This window comes from Tiliqua scincoides, chromosome 4, assembly GCF_035046505.1.
Source record: "Tiliqua scincoides isolate rTilSci1 chromosome 4, rTilSci1.hap2, whole genome shotgun sequence".
Taxonomy (NCBI): domain Eukaryota; kingdom Metazoa; phylum Chordata; class Lepidosauria; order Squamata; family Scincidae; genus Tiliqua; species Tiliqua scincoides.
In genome coordinates, this window is record NC_089824.1 from 30,947,199 (window position 1) to 30,967,168 (window position 19,970).

At 40.2% G+C, this 19,970-nt stretch overlaps 1 protein-coding gene across 1 annotated transcript in view; it reads left to right on the top strand.

Moving 5' to 3' along the window:
* Nucleotides 1-843: 843 nt before the first annotated feature.
* MMP16 (matrix metallopeptidase 16) overlaps nucleotides 844-19,970 on the top strand; it is a 115,163-nt gene continuing 96,036 nt past the window's right edge. Inside the window, exons 1-2 of the mRNA XM_066623763.1 lie at nucleotides 844-962; nucleotides 17,928-18,050. Coding sequence (XP_066479860.1) covers nucleotides 859-962; nucleotides 17,928-18,050 — 227 coding nt within the window. The 5' untranslated portion in view covers nucleotides 844-858. The remainder of the gene's footprint in view (nucleotides 963-17,927; nucleotides 18,051-19,970) is intronic.

Consider the following 19,970-nt stretch of genomic DNA (forward strand, 5'->3'; position numbering starts at 1 on the left):
ATATAGAGAAGGGCCTGCTTTTGAAGGATGTTTGAATTGAATCAAAAGCTACTTAGGCTCTTGTATAAAGCATACTCTTGTATAGATGTGTTTTCTGAGCATTTTGATGTCAGCTAGGTTTTTTTTTTTTGAACCAGATTTAATTTGGTCTCTTACTTGGTTTCAGCTGAAGAAGTATGCAACTTTATATGTAACTTTAATACATAACTTGAAAGCAGATTCTCGTCTTCTAAAAGAGGATATGAACTGATGCAAAAATATGAGAAATCACTTGTTTTCATTACTTTGATGAAAGCCGGCCAGACTCAATCTGAATTACCATGAAGTTCTGTCCGTAAGCCATATTTGACTGTGACTTTTCAGTCTGCCTGGTTAAAAGATCTGTAAAAGAGAGTCTTGGATAAGCATATTAATCACTCCAAACCTAATGCTATTGTAAAGTTCTAGGCCTCCATTTGGATTGTAAAACACTTTTAAAACTGATATGATCAAAACAAGGTGGTAAGTAGCTATCAAAAATGTTGGTTCTGAATGACTCCCAGTTGGATCAATTAGGTTTGCATGAGCATCTCTTTGATGTCCACAGGTGCAATCCAGAGATAACTAGACACACTTTTTATACCCCATTGAAGTCATTGGAACATTAGCACTTAATGGCATTCTTAGTTCTCCCCAATTTTCAGTGAGGTGTAAGCATGCCTAGCACATTCTGAGTTGCATTTGTTACGTTTTAATGAACAGGTTTGATTAGAACGCAGATAGGAAATTGTATATGGTACACCCTTTCTAATATGGATTTTCTTGTCGTTGCAGGTGTGGTTGCAAAAATACGGCTATCTTCCACCGACTGATCCCAGAATGTCAGTGTTGCGAACTGCAGAGACAATGAAATCTGCTATAGCTGCTATGCAGCAGTTCTATGGCATTAACATGACAGGAAAAGTGGACAGAAACACAATCGAGTGAGTAAATGGACTTCTCTTGCCTTGTAAAATCCAGGGATATAGAAGAAAATGTGAAGTATATTCACAACTATAGTGATCAGCTACCTAAATATCTCAGAAGTGTTAAGCTTTTGTTGTGAATCTGAACTAGATTTTTGTTTAACATTATTTTGAGGAAACATCTAAGAAATATATAAGCTCCGCTTAAAGTTTAAATAAGAGTTGCTTTTCACAAGGAGGGAGAGGAGGAAAGACCTGAAAAATGATTTGAAGAGATATTATTGGGGAAAAAGGACACTTCTGTCTCGAAAGGCATTCTTAAAATGTATATAAAATCACAACTGGCAGGATAAAAAAACTAGAACTTGAAAATATTTATGTCATGTCGAAAATGCCATCTCTTTTTCGAAATAATGCATATATGACATGGGTAAAAATTCTACAGTAATTTGGTGAATTAGTATATAAGCAACAAACTGTAAGTAAAAGGATTGCAGAGGAATTTGTAAATGTTTTTCCAAGTCATGCAACTGGCCGTGATTTGATTGCTGTCAACCCTTCCCCTCTCCTCTTTCTTCAGGCACACACTGAAGATTTGTGGGCAGCACTGAGTCGGGGCCAAATCCTATCCAACTTTCCAGCCCTGGTGTAGCCAGATGGGGTGTGTGTTGCATGTGGTGGGAGGGCGGTTATGGAGGCCTCCTCAAAGAAGGCCGCACTGTAGCTACATCAGCACTGGCAAGTTGGATAGGATTGGGCCCTTAGTCTTTCACTTTCAAGGTTTGGAGTTATTCAGAAGCAGCAGCCCCTTTGGGGTAGGCGAACATCTTCATTTTGCTATATTAACTATATTAATTTTTCACTTTCACCACAGTCTACTGCAAATTATTTGTGCATGTCAGAGAACACAGGGGAGGTGGGCGGGTTTTTCTCCTACTCAGGATAAAATAAGAGCGTCAGACCCCTTTCTGCAGTGTATGCAGAACTTTGAGCAGAGAGGAGGAGGGGCTTTCCCCTCACACTTTGTATGGGACATCTGGGGGCAAATGTTTGCTATATGGAATGTGTAGTCACCCCTGGGAACCACAGGTAGTGTGATCACAGTTCAGTAACACTTGAGACACTTCATTATTAGCAGCCTCTACACTAATACCACTGGGTTCCAGCAATGACAGCAGATGATTTAATAGGGCAGGTAAGACAAGGAAGTTTTCAATATCCTGGGAGTGGGATATAAGAGCAGGTTCCAGAAAGAGTGTGAATAACATCTTTCTCAGGTTTTTTTGTAGGTACCAGTAGGCCTGACATGTGCTGCAATATGATAGACCCTTAGATTGAAACATTTATCACAGCCTGGGCATAACACAGGCATAACACAGCCTGGGCATAACACAGCCTGGGCAACAACAGACCACAGGGCTACTCTTGCCTCTTCTCTGTAATTAAGAACCTTCCATTTCAGTTCCTTGCTGGTCCTTCATCAGCCCTCACAGATCTGGCTTCCAGGCTGTAGCTCTCCATCTCTGTTTCAGTCCTTCTGATTTATTCCTTTTCCTCCCTCCAGCAAGGCTTCCTCTACCCTTTCCGGGTCTGAGTTACAGGTCTCAGCACTGACTATGGAAAATAGTCCCTGTAGGTTCTAGGGGTCTGTTCACAATCCGTTTGCTCATATGTACAGTAATGTTCCCATCTCCATTACTGTAGCTGTCAGTTTCATTCCACACACTGTCAGTAGTCTGTTTCACTGCAGAGCTACTTAGAGTGCTCCCGAGTTGCTACTTTACTCAGCAAGTTTGGGTACAAACCAGTGGTCTGAGCTGAATATTTTGTTTGTAAGTTAAATGTTCAAATATTCATAAGTAGAGGAGCTTCTGTACACACATTTCAACTTCAAAGTGTTTCAATTGGGTCATTCTTGAACCAACATAATTAATGTATTCTTAGCCAAGTAGGACTGTCATAAACTTACGACTGTAGGTGAGAATGTTGTAGACTTGCAGTTCTATTACAAGAAACAGCAGATGCAATACCAAAGCTAAAACTCAAAAGGTTAATGGGGCCTGAATGGTGTGCTGCAGATTTTCTTTCACACTGTGTTAGTATAATATCTCCAAGAGGTTCAGGTTTAAAGTTTTCATCCTGTGTACATGAAGAGAGAGTGAGTGATGGAAGTGGATGAGTGAGGAGGAACTATAGCAGCAGCCATGGTCTGTTGTATGGAACTAATTGCAACTGCCACCTTGGTGGACAGGTTGGCTTCCACAATTCGAGAGGGTGCTGTTCTCTGCTATAGTTGGTATAGAACAGGCCCTCTGTGCCAGGCAGCCTGGCATCTGCAGCCCAGTCATGTTCCAGTTCCCCCTCCTCCCTATGGGAGTTGGAACATAGTGCAGACGCAGAAACTGAGGGTCACTGGGCCAAACTTGTAGAGACTGTGTGGGGATTTCTTGGCTGTTTTTCACAACTTTGCTTGAGAAAGAAGCAGAAATGATTGTTTTTTGAAGTATAGAAAATAACCTTGTTATCCAAGCCTCAATTAAATGTCTTATATTGGTACTTGTTTTGATAAAACTGCCTTAGGTGCCCATTGCTGGGGAGAAAGGAAAATTTATAAGTTGGAGTGTGTGTGTGTGTGTGTGTGAGAGAGAGAGAGTGAGTGAGTGTGTGAGTGTAATATAACTTTAGGTAGGTAGATGCATACTGATAGAAAATTAAAAGCAAAATAATTTTATATGAAAATAAATTAATACTACCTGCATTTTTTGTGATTAAAAAGGCTTTTGACAGATTAGTGTGGAATATGTTATAAGTTATGCTTTAATATAAGTACCCAACTTTTCCAAAACTATATTGACTCTTATACAATCCCATCTTTTGATCACAGTGCTCTTTGACTAAAAGGCAGGTTATGACCATACTAATGAGATAGCTGAGAGGGTAGAATGGGTCTTCTCAGGCTTCCCTCATTCATTGCTCATACTTTAGATTTTGCCCTTTCCTGCTTCTGCAGTGGCTTGGTGGATTTAGAATTGCGATTTCAGAAAGTGGGATGGAAGAAGATGGCAGATCTTCCTCCTGAAAGTGTGAGGCAGTGTTTACTTGACCTTTCTTCCCTTTTCAAGACATATGGGGACCATCTGCCAAGCAAAAGATCAGCTTGATGCATCTACAAAATAATAGATTGAGAACCTCCAAGGCAAGGAGGGTGCCTGCTCATAGTCTGTGAATCTGCTTGCAAGGTTGTTGTGGTGTAGTATTACTAACTAACTAACTAACTAACTAACTAACTAACTAACTAACTAACTAACTAACTTTCTCTCTCTCTCTCTCTCTTCCCCCCCCCAGAGGGACTCAAGGCGGCTTACAACAGAGGTTAAAACAAATTAAAAAACATAATTTAAAAACAGATAAATCAGAAACAAATAAAAGCATATTAACAACAGATAAATCAGAAACAAAACAGATAAAAGCATATTAACAACATATCATAAAAACAGTAGTCAGATAAAAAGTAGTCAGGTAAAAGAGCATAGAGCAGCAAATCATAAAAGGATCAGGCCTGTAATCAGGTTTTAAAAAAGATATTAGCAGATGTTAAAAAGATGTTAAAAAGTCCAGGAACTCAGAACGCTTGTCTAAACAGAAGGGTCTTCAGGTGTCGCCAAAAAGTTTCAAGAGAGGGGGCCATTCTTAAGTCAAGGGGAAGGGAATTCCATAGCGTTGGTGCCACTACTGAGAAGGCCCTATTTCTTGCCGCCGCCCCATGTACCTCCATAGGCGGTGGCACTTGTAAAAAGGCCTTCTCTGATGACCTAAGAGGACGAGCCAGATTGTATGGGAGTAGGCGATCTCTAAGATATTCTGGCCCAGAGCAGTATAGGGCTTTAAAGGTCAAAACCAGCACCTTGAATTGGGCCCGGAAACGAATGGGCAACCAGTGCAGCCGCTGGAGAAGCAGACTGACAGAGTCAAAACGCCTATCTCCAGTAACTACACAGGCTGCAGCATTCTGCACTAGTTGCAGTTTCCGAACCATCTTCAAGGGTAGCCCCACATAGAGCGCGTTACTATAATCTAACCTCGATGTCACCGTGGCATGGATCACTGTGGCCAGGTCTGCACGATCCAAGTACGGCCACAACTGGCGCACCACCTGAAGCTGAGCAAAGGTCCCCCCTAGCCACAGTTGCCACCTGGGAATCCAGGAGCAGCTGCGAGTCCAGGTGGACCCCCAAACTGTGGACCTGCTCCTTCAGGGTGAGTGCAGCCCATTCAGGGTGATACTCCAGCACCTGCATCGAGGATTTCCGAACCAGGAGAGCCTCTGTCTTATCTGGATTTAATTTCATGTGTAATTTTAAGTGTATGGTGGAAAATGTGTTTTTGTTGAGTACATCACATCCAGGAATGTGGTATAGTAGGAAGAACATTAATCAAAAAGCAAAACACCAAAGAAGCAAATCCTGCACCCTATTGTGTAGTCATAAAGCATTTTTGCAGGCATGAGCCTCCCAACCCTGAAAGGGGAATTTTCTGCCCCTTCAGTTTGGAACTGAAATCTTCTTTGATTACACAGGCCTACAAAACTGAGGGTTAGAAAAGTTTTCCCCAAACTTTATGGTGGTTTGATATGAATTTGGGATGCCATTCAAAAAAATGGCATCCGTTTTGCCCTATCACGTCTAGTTTTGGAGATGCAGTATAGCCTCATTAGTGAATGGTTCAAGCATCTTCCTCATGAGGAAGCCTACACCATGGCTTCTTCATGAGGAAGCCTACACCATGCCGTGTCTCCAAAACTAGAAGTGAGGCTATGCCGTGTCTCCAAAACTAGATGTGATAGGGCTAAACGGATTCCATTTTTTGAATCAGTACCCCAAATATACCCAGGAATTGGTGTAACTAAGGAAGCAAAATGTGTGTTGGCCTGTGTTATTTGTTAGGCAACAGTTACTGGGGGGGGGGGATATCTCTTTGATAGTTTAGGATTAATACAAAAAGAGTATTCTTTGTGGTGGATAAACTTTAGCATAAGCTCCCGCGTACTTGTATAAAGTTGAACTAATGGACAGACCAGAAAGTAAAGCAAAGTGGTCATGATAAATGGAAAAGAAAGGCAGGTGGCTGTCCTTGTAGCTCCCATTCTTCAGTAGTGGAAGTAGTCATAGTGGGAGGAGGAAGAGGAGGAGTGGTAATAGTACTAGTAGGAATAATATATTGTTGCTGTTATTATTCAACCCTTCTTCCCAGAAACTCTAAGCAGCTTCCATGGTTATCCCCTCCACCCCATTCTGTCTTCTCCCTTTCCATTCTTCTGTTGTCTTCCACACTGTCCACATTTAGACCATGTGCTTCTTCAAGCATGAGCATGTTGTCTTTTCTTAAAATATGCTGCTGGTACTTCGAAAACAATAGGGCAGAGCTTAATTTCATTGATCTAGTCAGGTTGAGGCTTATGTGATACAGAATTGAAGTCTCAGGGTGCAACCCTATGCATGACTCCTTGGGAGAAAATTCCATTGTAGTCAATGGGGTTTAATTTCTAGTGCAAATGTAAGATTGCAGTCCAAATCAAATTGCACTCAATAGCAAAACTCATGTTGATTTTAATAACTGTGAATTGCCTTAAATAAAAAAAAGTAACTAAATTTCATCTAGTGTGTAAATTCATATGGTTTTCTATCTTTTTGCCTGACTATTAAAACATAAGAATGATGTTATTGGGTCAGATCAGTAGATCATGTAGCCCACTGTCTTTTGCATCTGTTTTGGCGAAAGGCTGTTCTTTTGGTGAAAGGAAGTAACTTTCTGCGTTTATTTGCAAGGAATATGGTTGATGTTGACACTATTGAATCAATGTCATTAGTGATTCTAACATGATCCATTCAGATTAAGAAATAAACACAGACGTACCGCAGAAACTCAAGCATAAGATGAACTTGCAGATAAACCGAGGGAAAGTTTTAAGCCAAAAATCATGGAACTTTCTATGATTCTTGGATAAGTGGGGGTGGGTAAACTTGGGGGGGGGGTGCCTGACTATATATGCCTGTTATGATATATGCCCCAGGCCTATAGAGAATTTGCAGGCTGGATAGGGCAAGGCTAGGCCCTGATGTCTTGGCCTGCATACATGTAGTGTAGCCCAGGTGCATCATGGGATTGGCTGATGCAACATGGCACAGCAGGGATGATGCAATACCCTGCAATACCATGTCACCAGGCAATGAGTCATGCAGTCACCAGATCGTAGCCTGCCTCTCATTGGCCAGTGCCAATATATATTGCAGCCTGTGCAAGCTGCTGTGTGGGAGATGTTATGTGGAGAGTCTGTGGGAAGCTACGTCAGTGGAGTTGGTGATCTGAGAACTAAGAAAAGTGCTATCTTTGCTGTTTGCTTGCTGAGCTGCCTTTGCATTGTACATATTGTATATATCTTCAAGTAAAGGACATTTGGTGGTGGAGCACTGCCGTGTCTGTGCCTCGTTATTTACCAGGAGTATCCGCCTGACCTTGAGTCTCTGGAGCTGCGGTGTCGGCTGCGTACTTCAACAGTTTTGTCTGATTTTACTCAAGGCCAGATCCTGAAAAATAACCTACCAGTAATTGTTGCCTAAGAACTGTACAGTCGCTAATTTATTAAATACATAGTAAAAGATTATAAGGTACCTTTTTATTCTTTAACTTTTAAAATTCTGGTCTTCACAACCTTTCTGTAAACACTATCAGATGTAAGGGCACTGTAAACAACATACTAGTAGAACCATTAATCATATCCTTCTAAGGTGCCTGGTGTGTTAAACCAGAGGTTCTACATATAACATACAACATATAGCACATAACTGGGAGTATGCAATTCAATTCACCGTGGAGAGACAAACAACAAGGAATGAGTATGACAAAGTGCAGCTACACATAGATGCAATCTGATTTACTCAGAAGTAAACCTCGTTGCTTTGCATGGGTGTTATTTTAAGTAATAGTGCACTGAACTGAAACCTTGGACTTTGTTTCAGATGGAAATGAGGATTACATCTTGGTGTATAAAAAACCAAACCTCTGCTAAACATTTGCAAAATGGAACAAAGGTATAGAAGAGTCAGGTGTGATCCTGCTAAAGAGAATGAGGTGCACTTGATTTAAGCTTTGATCCCTGCCTTACTTTCCTCTCAGGAGGAGTGAAAAGGTTAACTTTGGCTGCAGCTTGCCCTGGAGGGGTTGCCGTGGAGACTAACTGCCCTAATTCTCTCTGCATTGTCCTCTTACTCTGGGTTTCTCCTGGCTGCTGTGATGTGCCTGAACAGCCCTGACACCTGAGTGACCTCACAGATGAGATGATCTACACTTGAATTTTTGGCAGAAATGTCTCACCTTATAAATGAGTATCTTGGTAAATTGTCTTGATATTTCAGTGCAGAGCTTTTTTGTCAGTTACGTATAATTAGATAATTCTGATTTGTTCAATTTGGAATGAACTGTCGTCATTTGTCCATATGTATAGTTTTATTGTAGTACTGTCTACCTGCTTGCTTGTGTCTAATAGCAGTGAATGACCACTGCCTTTCCCTGCCATTTCTAACTCTTTTCTGTCAACTTGCAATCAATAATTTTCCTTTTGATGAAATATGCAGGTTATTCCCATACTACTCCAGTGCAGCATTTAAAAGCTTCTAGCAGTTGAAGCAGCATTTCCCTGTCAAAACCCCATCTCTGTAGAAAATCTTGTCTCTAATCTCTGTTCTGGCTATTAAATCCTGAAACACCTTATTAAAACCAAGACCTCTCAGCAGGCGCCCAGGATATTCTGAGTCTAAGGTTAAGGTGATACTTGTTGCTGGATTCTCTCAGTTCTTAATGTTCAAGGATTTCTGACCCATTCAGTTTCACTTCTGGCACCCAGGAGACCTGCTTGTCTTTTTTGCTTTTCGGTGCATTAATGCATGAGTGAGTGGAATGCAATGATTTTTCTAATCTGAGATTGGCATCAGCAGTTTTGGTAGTGTGTTCTGTGAAAGAATACTCCCATTAGCTAAAGCACCTGCAAGGAATTATAAAAATGCTCTTTTTTTTTTTTGAGACATGGAAGGTACAGCTATGTACTTTTGATCAGTCTTTTTACTGCGTTTTATAACAGGATGTAGTGCTATTTCTATGGGAGGGGACAGGGTTAGTATTGGGCTGTAAAATTGTTAAAATCAAGAGAAGTTCATTTTCACCAATAAATTTCAAAAGTGGGAAATGGAATAACGTAGGGGAACTTGCATAAAAAAATCGTAAATTGCCATTTTTCTTTACTAAATCTAATTCAGACTTTTGTGATTTTTTTCCTTGTTTCTTCATCTCCATTTCTTCAACTGAATGACTGTTATTGTTTCATTTTGAAATTGCTTTTACAAAGTTCCTCTTTGCTTCTTTTTCAAGAATATTAATTCTGCTTTGCAGATATTCCTTTTTCCAAGTTAGGCACACCAGTGCTTTATTCAGGTGTCATTAGTTTTTTGCCGAATGTACAAGGGAGACTGCTTCAAACTCACACTGAACACTCAGTCGTGAATAGTTGTGCTAATAAACGTGCCAACAGCAACAGCCTGATATCCTAGGTCTTGGTGGTTGACTGGTGTAGCATTCATTTTGTTGATGGAACTTCTAGGGTCAGACTTTGTGGGCCAAACTAGATGTAGTGTTAATCATGCTACGTGATCTGGTGTGTTGGCATTTTAATAGAAATAGCAATGGGGAGGATGTTTTGATCTTCTTTGGAATTATGGTGGGGCAAAGAGTCAACGTTGCATGTGTCACTGTCCCACTCTGGATCACTTCTGCCTTCCCCATAGCTGTTTACATTTCAAAAAACAAACACACCAGGCCAGGTGGCGTGATTAGCTGCATGCCTCATTTTATTGCTTTGAGTGTATGCATGTGCATGCATTAGGGAGAGAGACTTGGTACTCTGACTTGGTACATACAGTCTTGCTAATATATGTGTAGACATTATACATATAGACCATTGTTCCTCAATGTTTGTCTCCTGTCACACCACTTCACATGGTCCACCTATTTGACGTACCACCGGAAGTAACTGGTGATAGCATAATCACCAGTTACTTTTGGGTTGGGAGGCCAGATATGACATTACAAACACTAGTAAGAGGCTCAGGTTGGATGGAAGGGCATTTACAAGCATGTGAAAAGCATGCTTTGGAGCTCTCCCTGACAAGTCAAGCTTTCAGTTGCTGTTTGTTTCATCACTGGTCACTAGGCGGCAAGTGTCCAGGGGTCCCACGAGTACCACCAGACACCACCTCAAGTACCACTAGCAGTACCACTTGTTGAGAAGCACTGATATAGACAGTGCCAAGTAGTTGAGTTCTCTGAGCATGAGCATCACTGAGAATTATTAGCCTCCTTCTTGATCTTGTAATTACAACATCAGATACTTGAGGGAGAGCCACCGGTTTACTATAAACTTTGCGGGATGAAAGTTTTTCACACTTCGAATTGATGGAGCAGTATGGAAAGTGCCACACAGCAGCGCAGGTCACTATTAAATGGGAAGGGACTCCCTGTATTATGTTCTCATTCTCTGCGGTGCCATAACTATTGCCTTCGGTTATATTCTTGAATATTTCCAATGAGGCAAGAGGGAATTATTATATTAGCAATATGAACACATGAAGCATTTTTAATGTTTTCATGAGAACATTAAAAAAAGGTTTTACTCTTGAATAGCTATGCACCTCTTTTAATGAGTGTAAAGGAGGCAATATCTTGCCTCCACTGTTTTGGGTGCAGAAAGTGGGAGGTGGTCTCTGGGGATTTGTTTTAGAGAGCATGAATTCCCATTGTTGTTGCTCTTAAAAGACATTATAAAATCTCTTGTAACCTCATTCAGTGTGGAACAGCTATTGATTTTCTTGGTGGTAAAATGAATAGAAATGAGTTATCCTGTAGGAGTATGGCAACTTAAGACTGGATGAAATGGAAGTTGTTTCTGGGTAGGGACCTGGATAAATCCTACATGTTTTCCACCCACATGAGATGGATGCTGGAAGCACTGGATTTAGAAATCCCATAATTTCCTACACAAACCTGACTTCTGTGTAGGAATGTCGTTTGTGAAGCAGGCCAGTTTGTACTGGCAGTCATTATCTGTGACCAGTTTCACTGTGAAAGAGTAGTAGGCGATGTGAAGGATTGTATTAGTACTTATTATTTTTATTATGTTGCAAAATGCAATACAGGTTGGGCATCCCTTATCAAGAATTCTGAAATATGTATTCTGAAATTTGTAACTTTTTGAGTGCCAACATGACTTTCTTTGTACTTTTTGCCTAAAGAAATAAAATAACAGACTATTTTTCATGCAGAAACCTTGTTTCATGCACAAAATTATTAAATATATTGTATACACATACAGGCTATATGTATAAGGCACATATGAATTCTGTGTTTAGACCGAATCCCCATCCCCGAAATTGCTCATGATATATTTGCAGGTATTCCAAAATAAGGAAAAATCCGATATCCGAAATGTTTCTGATTCCAGGCACTTTGGATAAGGGATGCCCAACCTGTAATATAGAAAAAATAGATGCAGCAAATGCATTATGCTGGTCCACAAATGTTGTGGAGGAGAAATGGTCATAAACACCCATCAGCAACAGTAGATGTATTGGTAGCTGTAAGATGAAGCATCAAGAGGAGCATGTATTAGGTTAACTGAAATGGGAAGTTATTCTTTGGATAAAGGTAGATTATGGAAAAATGACTTACGTGACATGTGGGATTGCAGTATTAGTGAACGTAACAGGAGCAATATGTGCATGGCTTACACAAGTCAGTGTACAATGCCTTTTATTTATTTATTGGTAATTGCTTAAATATATGTCAGGCTAGGATTCAGAGTCATGCCTCTTGCTTATAACTAATGATAGTGAAGGGTTTTGGTGCAATTACTTGGACAATACATTAACCGCTATAATCAAAAAAGTAAGAAGGAAGCATGTAGTAGAAGGTCATTTTTTATTATTAGTTTTAAGAGAACATTGATGTTGCTTTGAAAAGTTCTTTGGATTATAAATAGTTCTGGTGAGATGGAACTATATTGAACCAGCTTGAATATTGATTGCCTACCTGTGGATTCTGTCTTATATGCTAAATCCTTCTCTTGAGCACAAAGCCTTTTACGATGCACACAATTCTCTCTACAGAAATATCAAATGCTTCGCAAAGCCAGGGAGCTCTTCTCAACTATGGCTTTGAAGCTGAGGGCTAAAAGTGGGCTGCTTGGATTATTTACAGCCTTTGTTGCTGTATTGTCTAAGGAAGTGGTTCCCAAACTAGTGGGTCACAACCCACCAGCCAGGGAAGTACTTAGGTCTGGCCCCTTAAATGGCAGGGGGAGGGGGATTGCAGCAACACAGTCCCCGGATCTCGCTTCTGCTGGGGAAAGGGGGGGTTTCTCGTTTACCTGAAGCCAGTGACAAGGGAGTGCTGCTGACACCTCTGCAGGGCTTCCCATGCCTGGAAAATAAAGAAAATGGCTATTGGAAGTAACTTCCCTGCAAACACCAGACCCCGCACCCCTGGACCTTGTCACTGGCTTCAGGTACCAGAAAACCCCCCCTTTCCCCAGTAGCAGTATGATCCAGGGGATTGTGTTGCTGCAATCCCCCAGCCCCCGCAAGTATTTAGGTGGTTCCCTCCTCTTAAGGAGGACTTTGGGAACCACTGGTCTAAGGAAGCAAGTGTTCAAATTCAGATTGTGACTTTTCAGAGGCTTCTCCAGGAAACGGTTTTTGCTCCCTTTGTTGTGCATGGTAGCATACAATCAATTGAGCACAGGAAAATATCCTAGATCCCTTTCATGGGACAGCCCTTTGGTCAATACTGACAGCTAGCTGAGTACATTGAGCATTGTGAGCATAAAGTCAGTGCCTGAAGGCCATGCAGATTAATAGAGACCACTATGTTCAGAATAATCTCATGCAGTTACTATGTTCCCAGTTTCCACTTTAAGGGCTGGTGCAGATGTAACACAGTTTGCTGTCTCAATTGTGCTTAAGAGACCATGAAAACTTTTGCTTCCTTCCTTTCACCTTCCCTAAGATAAAAGCAGAAACTTTTTAACAGCAATTGAAAGTAACCAGGATTCCCAGGTAGCTTCAGGCCTTGGGTTCTAAACCTGGTTATACAGATGCCCTGGTGAGGCACCAAAGGTAATATGGTGTCACATTTGAAATAAGAGGGGGAAATTCTCTCTGGAGATTGACCCCCTTAAGAGGGGTTAAGGGGAGACCCTGCAATCCTGTTGCTTGCTTCCAGTCTCTTAACTTTTTTTGAACCCCCTCCTCATAATGTCTGCACCATGTTCAAGTATTGTCTGAATAACCTTAAAATGAGATCATTTTAAAATGATAATAATAAATTTGTATATTTAGCTCCATGTTCTGCAACAAGTTCTTACTGCTCTCCAGTGACAGATTTTCTCTGTGTACATGTATAATATTTGTGTGTAGAGCATTTCTAACACAGGATAATAGTTCTGTTTTTGCTTTATCCCTCGCCTCTTTCGTTTGATGTAGTGATATCACCTTAAGGTGAGAGCATCTGTCTTTTGTTGTTTGCTTATTGCGTGTGACATGTGTGTAATCTAACTGCATTGCATGGCAATTGCATGCCATCCTAACATTTGCTCAAGCTAAAATCTAAACTCTTGGCAGGTTATGGATAAGTGTGTTCCATGTTTATTTTAAAAACATACTGCAGCTGCATTGTGTAAGTGGAAGGGAACGTTTTAAGATGTTATACATATTTAATATTTTATATATATTATACATATACAGCCTCTTGGCTGTAATGAAAATTCGATGTAGTTAGCAATTAAAAATAAATCCATTTTGTTATAGTGTGTTCATACACATCCATAATTTTCCTAGCATTCCTAGCTTTGCAGTGCAATCCTGTGCATGTCTACTCAAGATGTATGTTCTGTTGCCCAGTGGAACTTACTCTCAGAGTGTGCATAGGATTATAGCCTCAGATATCCTTATTTAATACTGTATAATGTAATATTTCAGTGAGTAGACTGAACAGGGCTTTTGGTATTCTTATTCAGATCTTTAGGTGCCAAAAGACTGGCTGCCACATTTTGACAGTTGTGCTTAGACAGCAGTATGGAGATAACCATCAGACAAGATATTTCAAATTAGCAGGTCTTATTGCAGGGAGAGTGGAGCCAGAAGTGGCTACACAATTGGCTGCATACCACAAGGCTATGGCCTTTTTTACATACAGTAGTTTTTTGTGTACCACACACACTAGCACAAGCCAGCTGCTCATGTTGCACCACTTTTCCTCACTCACATGTGAGCCCCCAAGTTGAGGAGCTGGACCTGCTCAAACTCAGCACTAATTTCTGACTTGGTAACTCATGTGATGGTAGTGGGGATGGCTTGTTAAGGTTCAGTTGTTGCTTGCATCCCATAGGCTTTCTCATGTCATTTCTCTGGCTTAATAGTAGAGCTTGATTCTCAAATTAGGAAGTAAGGGTATAGATTCATGAAATCTAATGCTATCTAAGGCATCCGTTGTCTGTTTACAGCATAGTAAGGGCGTTCCAACATTCCAAGCAACATCTTTGTGGGTATCATTTTTACAAGTACCCCCACTGTCAACAGAGACCAGTGTTACATACAAAACATCTTGCCCCAGAGTTGTCCCCACAGTAAGGGAGGAGCTTATTATTTTGCTGTTGCCTCCTGATCTTTTCAAACCAGGCATCATTGGAATGGCCCTAATCAACTCTGCTTTCAGCAGCCTCACAGGGGGACCAAGGGCCACCTTCTGTACTGTATGGTGCCACTGGTTCAAAAACACTTCTGAATTGGGCTTTGCAAATGTGGGCTGCATCTTTGGATGAGATTTTGGCTAGTCTCACTACAACTTACAAGGTGCCTACTCTGTTTCACACTTTTCCATTCTTTAGGTACACTGGATGTTACACATATGAGAAGATGAGAAAAATAATTGTGAGAAGTGTCAAAGAGGCAGATACATGCTTCATTTTAATATTTAGTAAACCTACTCCATGAGATTCTGTTTGCAGAAATAACAATTAGAACACACACCTAATATTTCCTGAGTTTGCTTGAGCTCTTGCATTGCTATTACCATAAACCTGCTAACTATTGTTTGCATAAGAAAGCATCTGTTTTCTTTAGCATATGAATGGCTTCTTTGGAATATTCATTTTAAATTAGAATCCTGCTCTTATCGCAGTAAGCATACACCGTTGCCATTGTGACAACTCCAAAAGACTGTTCTTTATCTCCCATGCTAGTATTGAGCTAGAAGCATCTGTTGGACAAGAGGAAAGATAGTTTCCTCTGTGTTTCAGATACCTATTCAGAACTCATGGTGTTTTGTGACATGGTGGTCCACAATCTCTAGGTCTCATTCAACTTGCCTCCACCCAACAACTTGCATGTAGACTTCTGACGTTTTTCTTTGATAAGCAGTCCCTATGTTTTCATAGTCTCTCTTTGTGGTTTGCCTTGTAGTTTGATAGACGTTTGTGTGTTTGGTGGAGGGAATAATAATGATTAAACATTCACACAGACACATACACACATGAATGTTTGGACCTAGTTTGCGCATACCTATATTGTAGCCTTGATTACTGGGTAAATTTACAGAGAGTATTAAAAATTTCTTGCCTAAAAAGTCTCATATTAAGGCAGGTACCAAGAATGGTGTGAAAATATCCCCCTCCCCAAAATATAAGGATTAAATAGAATCTTGATAGCTGCTTGCCATTTAAAATATTAGAACCACTATATTTTTAACTTAGTTCTCCCTCTTGCATGAGAGAGGAACCTTTGAATCTATTCCTGCTAAAAGTTTAGCCCACACCATCCAGGTGTAGAGGCCAGGTTTGCAGAAAAGGTTTCTGCAGGGAAGGGAATGTACTTGATTCCTTTCTGGTCTTTGTAGCTCTATGAAGCTTTAATGTAGTTAGCAAATTCAAATTCAGGCATCACAGCACTTGCCTTGCAGGGTTGTTGTAAGGACAAAGTGGTGATAGAACAGGTGAAGCAGTTTGCCTGCTCAGGAACTGCTGTATAAATGTTCTGTCCACAGAATGCAGCATGCCACCATGTGGATGGGGATAATTATGTAGATCTGTCCACAGGATTGGCAACCAGCTTATTTCAAATAAATAAAGAAGGTGCTGCTGAGCAAATTGTGAGCAAAAGGTGCTCTTGTTGCATTATGAAACTGTGGTTTACTAGTTAAAGCTGTTTTTCTTAGTAAAAAGAGTTCAGTTAGTTGGAGCCGCAGACATAAGAATCTCTGTGTTTTTTTAATTCCAGAGGCAATGAAATTGAAACTTAACCATAGTGGCTTGAAAAAGAGAGAGGCAACGAAACATAAAGGCCACAATCCTGTGGAAACCAGTCCTGTGTTGCACCCAGAATGCAAAACAAGACTTACCAAATCAATACTAGTTTATTTGCATGTGAATGTTCCTGCACCCAGGAATTCTATGAAGTGGATTTATTTGGAGAGGGGGGAGCAAATGAAATTAAGAAAAATTGATAAATGCTGGAAATGGGAAGTGCTTTCCTAGTAGTAGAGTTATCCAGACTTTTTCTCCAGGAAATTTATAGACAGCCTACCCATTTACTATGTGAGGCAAAATGAGTACAACCTTTGGGTGCTATTGTGATCGGTGAAATTATAGGATTTTAATGATTTTACAAAAAGCAGTGCTGTTAAATCTCAAATTGGAAAATGGCACACTTCTGCCTAATGACTCTTATTATCCTGCTCAGCCAACCTCTGCTTTTGGAGTGGGCATAACTCTAGAAAAGCCTTTAAAACCCTCTCCATCGAACCTTTCCATGAATTCCGTGATTTAAAATAGCCTGATCTTGTTCACTGGAGCAACACCGATGAACTAGCAGTCTGTCTTTCTTCTGTCTGATTTCTGGATGATCAGACCACTGCACATACACAGCATGTATAAACTTGGATACATAGTTGTATATCCAGTTCAAATCTCTTCCCTCTCCTCTGTGGGTTGCCCATGCACATGAGCACAAATTCACATTGATTACTATGCAGAAAGGAGTGCATTGTTGTAATCTATAATATGTAATTTCTAAAGAAAAAAAAGACTTAAACTGAGAACAGAAGCAATGTGTACATATACCTTTTCTACAATAACTTTTAGAAATTCTTCCAATTTAAAACCAGAAGGCAGGTGAATTGGAATGCAGGGCAAAGCCAGCCCATTGAACAAAATAATAACAGTACCAAAACAGAATGGGTCATTTCTGTTCTGTATACTATCTATATAATTCGTATAATATGCACTATACTCCACAGAAAACTTATACAGTACTTACTAGAAGATTTTTATTTCTTTTTATTATGCTTTCTGGCTGTTCTGCTATAATGGTGCACATCTCCCAATATGAATCCATAAAAATGGTGAAGAGTTGCCTACCCAACCTATTATATTTTGCTTATGTTTTACATTTTCATACCGCCCTTCCTCTAAGGAGCTCAGGGTGGTGCACATAATTCCTCCCTCTTTTTGTCCTCACAACAACCCTGTGAAGTACTTGAGGCTAAGAGATCGTGACCGGCCCAAAGTCATCCAGGAAGCTTCATGGCTGAGTGGGGATTTGAACCTGGATGTTCCAGGTCTCAGTCCAACTCCCAAAACACTGCACCATCTTGGCTCTCTTGAGCCTACTGCTCTGCTTGACTGCCTCTTCATCTGGGTATTCTCTTGTGGGTTGCTTTTTGCAAATATTAACTGGGGAATATATTATATGCTATAACCCTGTACCTTGTTAGTGGAAAGAAAAGAGCCTTGGTTGTTAATTAGATGGGCTGGCATTTGTCAGTGATGTTAAGATTTTGTCCTTGTGTGCTACTAACTTGTTTATATGCTTATTTACTTATTTGAAGCTGGATGAAGAAGCCTCGCTGTGGTGTGCCTGATCAGACAAGAGGCAGCTCCAGATTTAATATTCGTCGAAAGCGATATGCATTAACAGGACAGAAGTGGCAACATAAACATATCACTTACAGGTAATGAAAGCAAAACTGTGACCCTTTCGTTTGTAATTGCTCAGCCTTTGTTATTTATTTATTAATGCTGTCCTGTTAGCAGGGATAAGATTTGTCAGGACGAGATGTTGGTATGTAGCCTGAATCTATTGATTTGATCATCTTGGGAAAATGCTCTTGTACAGCAAAAGCACTAAGTGATTTTCTTGGATTCAAATAGCTCATGATTATACAAATTGTTCTTCAAAGCATCCAAGTATCAAATGAATCATTTGCTTCTTTTTTTTTCTTTGCAAGCATCATTCAGCCCTCTTGATCACCTTTTGGTGAAAATGCCTAGGAAGTATAGAATGTCTCATGGTGCAAAAAGAATTCTCTAATTTAAATATGTGTATTAGGTCATTAGGTCATTTTCTGTGTTCAAATGTCATCAGGTCTGTATCAAAGCAGAATTTAGATTGATTGATTGAAACCTGGTTGCTGACAAAACATTTTCTTGCCTTCACATAAGTGTTTATGTAGGTAAGTGCAATTTTCTGAAAGATTTTAGAATATAATATGGAGTGGTAATTTGCCATGCCAGGTATATGGAGTGGAAGACTTTTTAAGTCTTTTTAAGACTTAGAGATGAAATCTAATTGGCTTTTTAAGGAGCAGGGGAAATGTTCACATTTTAAAACGACAGTACGTAAACATGAGTGCATTGGTTTGTAGAGAACAATGCATAAGCATTCTTTCAAAGGCCTGAAAACTGCTTATAATTAGAATCCCCAGCAAGAATTCAGAAAAATAACTTTGTGTTGGCATAGAAAATGGCAAGATATAAACAGCTTGATTTGTCTTCAGTACCACATTCTAGTTTGTCTGGAAGTGTTGCAGACTAAAACATTTTTTTAAATCACTTCAATTTGACAATCTGCAAGAATGAAGGTTTGCAAATTTATTTTTTCTGCTTTGCAACCTGTGGTTGGTAAGGTGGTAGTCTCTCCTAGTTTTTGCCCATGCTTTCAAGGGACTATACTTTTCTCAGAATGGGGGTTGTTAGGCTCATGATCATGAATATTAATTGGTAAGCATATTGAGAGTTAATCACTGTCTGGTCACACGGGAGTCAGGCAGTTGGCATCTGAGAGACTCCACTACCTGGAGTGGCACTGAACATTGTGTAGGGTGGATGAGTGGATCGGTTAAAATAAATAAAAACATAAATATTCTGGCTATGTCTTGCTATGAATGTGTTCCAATGGAACATGAAATTCCTGCATAAGTAAACTTCCACATTCAATTTAATAGAAAGCATGACATTGTGCATGCATCTCTTGCGTGTTCGAAGCTGTTCACTAAAGTGGACCATGAAACTCTTGAAGGCAAGGAAGTTGTTTGCACATACTGAACCTTAATGCTTACCAGCAATTGCTAGTTTAGGGCACCAGCCAATGATGGCTGTGCTTAAGATACCTTGTCTTATAATAACCCCTTTCAGCCAGTTTTGATGTGGGACGTTTTTAATACATACTAGGAAAACATAATTTCTCCGGATTTCTCCAGGTGAAACTGGTTATCTAGATCTGTTTCAATCTGTTTTGCATCTCAGTTTTGGAACTGCAATGGCCTTGATTGCCCTGGTGATCTGAGTAGGGATCTACACCCATTGATTCTGTTGAGCCTCTCAGTTGTTCTCAGTACTATTGACTATGATATCCTTCTGGAATGCCTGATTGGGATGATGCTTGCCAGTCCTTCCTGGAGGGCAGATGCCTGAAGATGGTAAGGGAGACATCAGTTCCCGGGATCATCCCGGGACATCATCTCGGGATTTTTTATTTTGACATACTGTATGCCATGTGTGACATGCCATTTCATCCCATGAGTAGAGGTATTTGTTTCTGGTGAGTAAGGTAGAATTACAGCCCAAGTGTTACTGAACACAATGGGCTTACT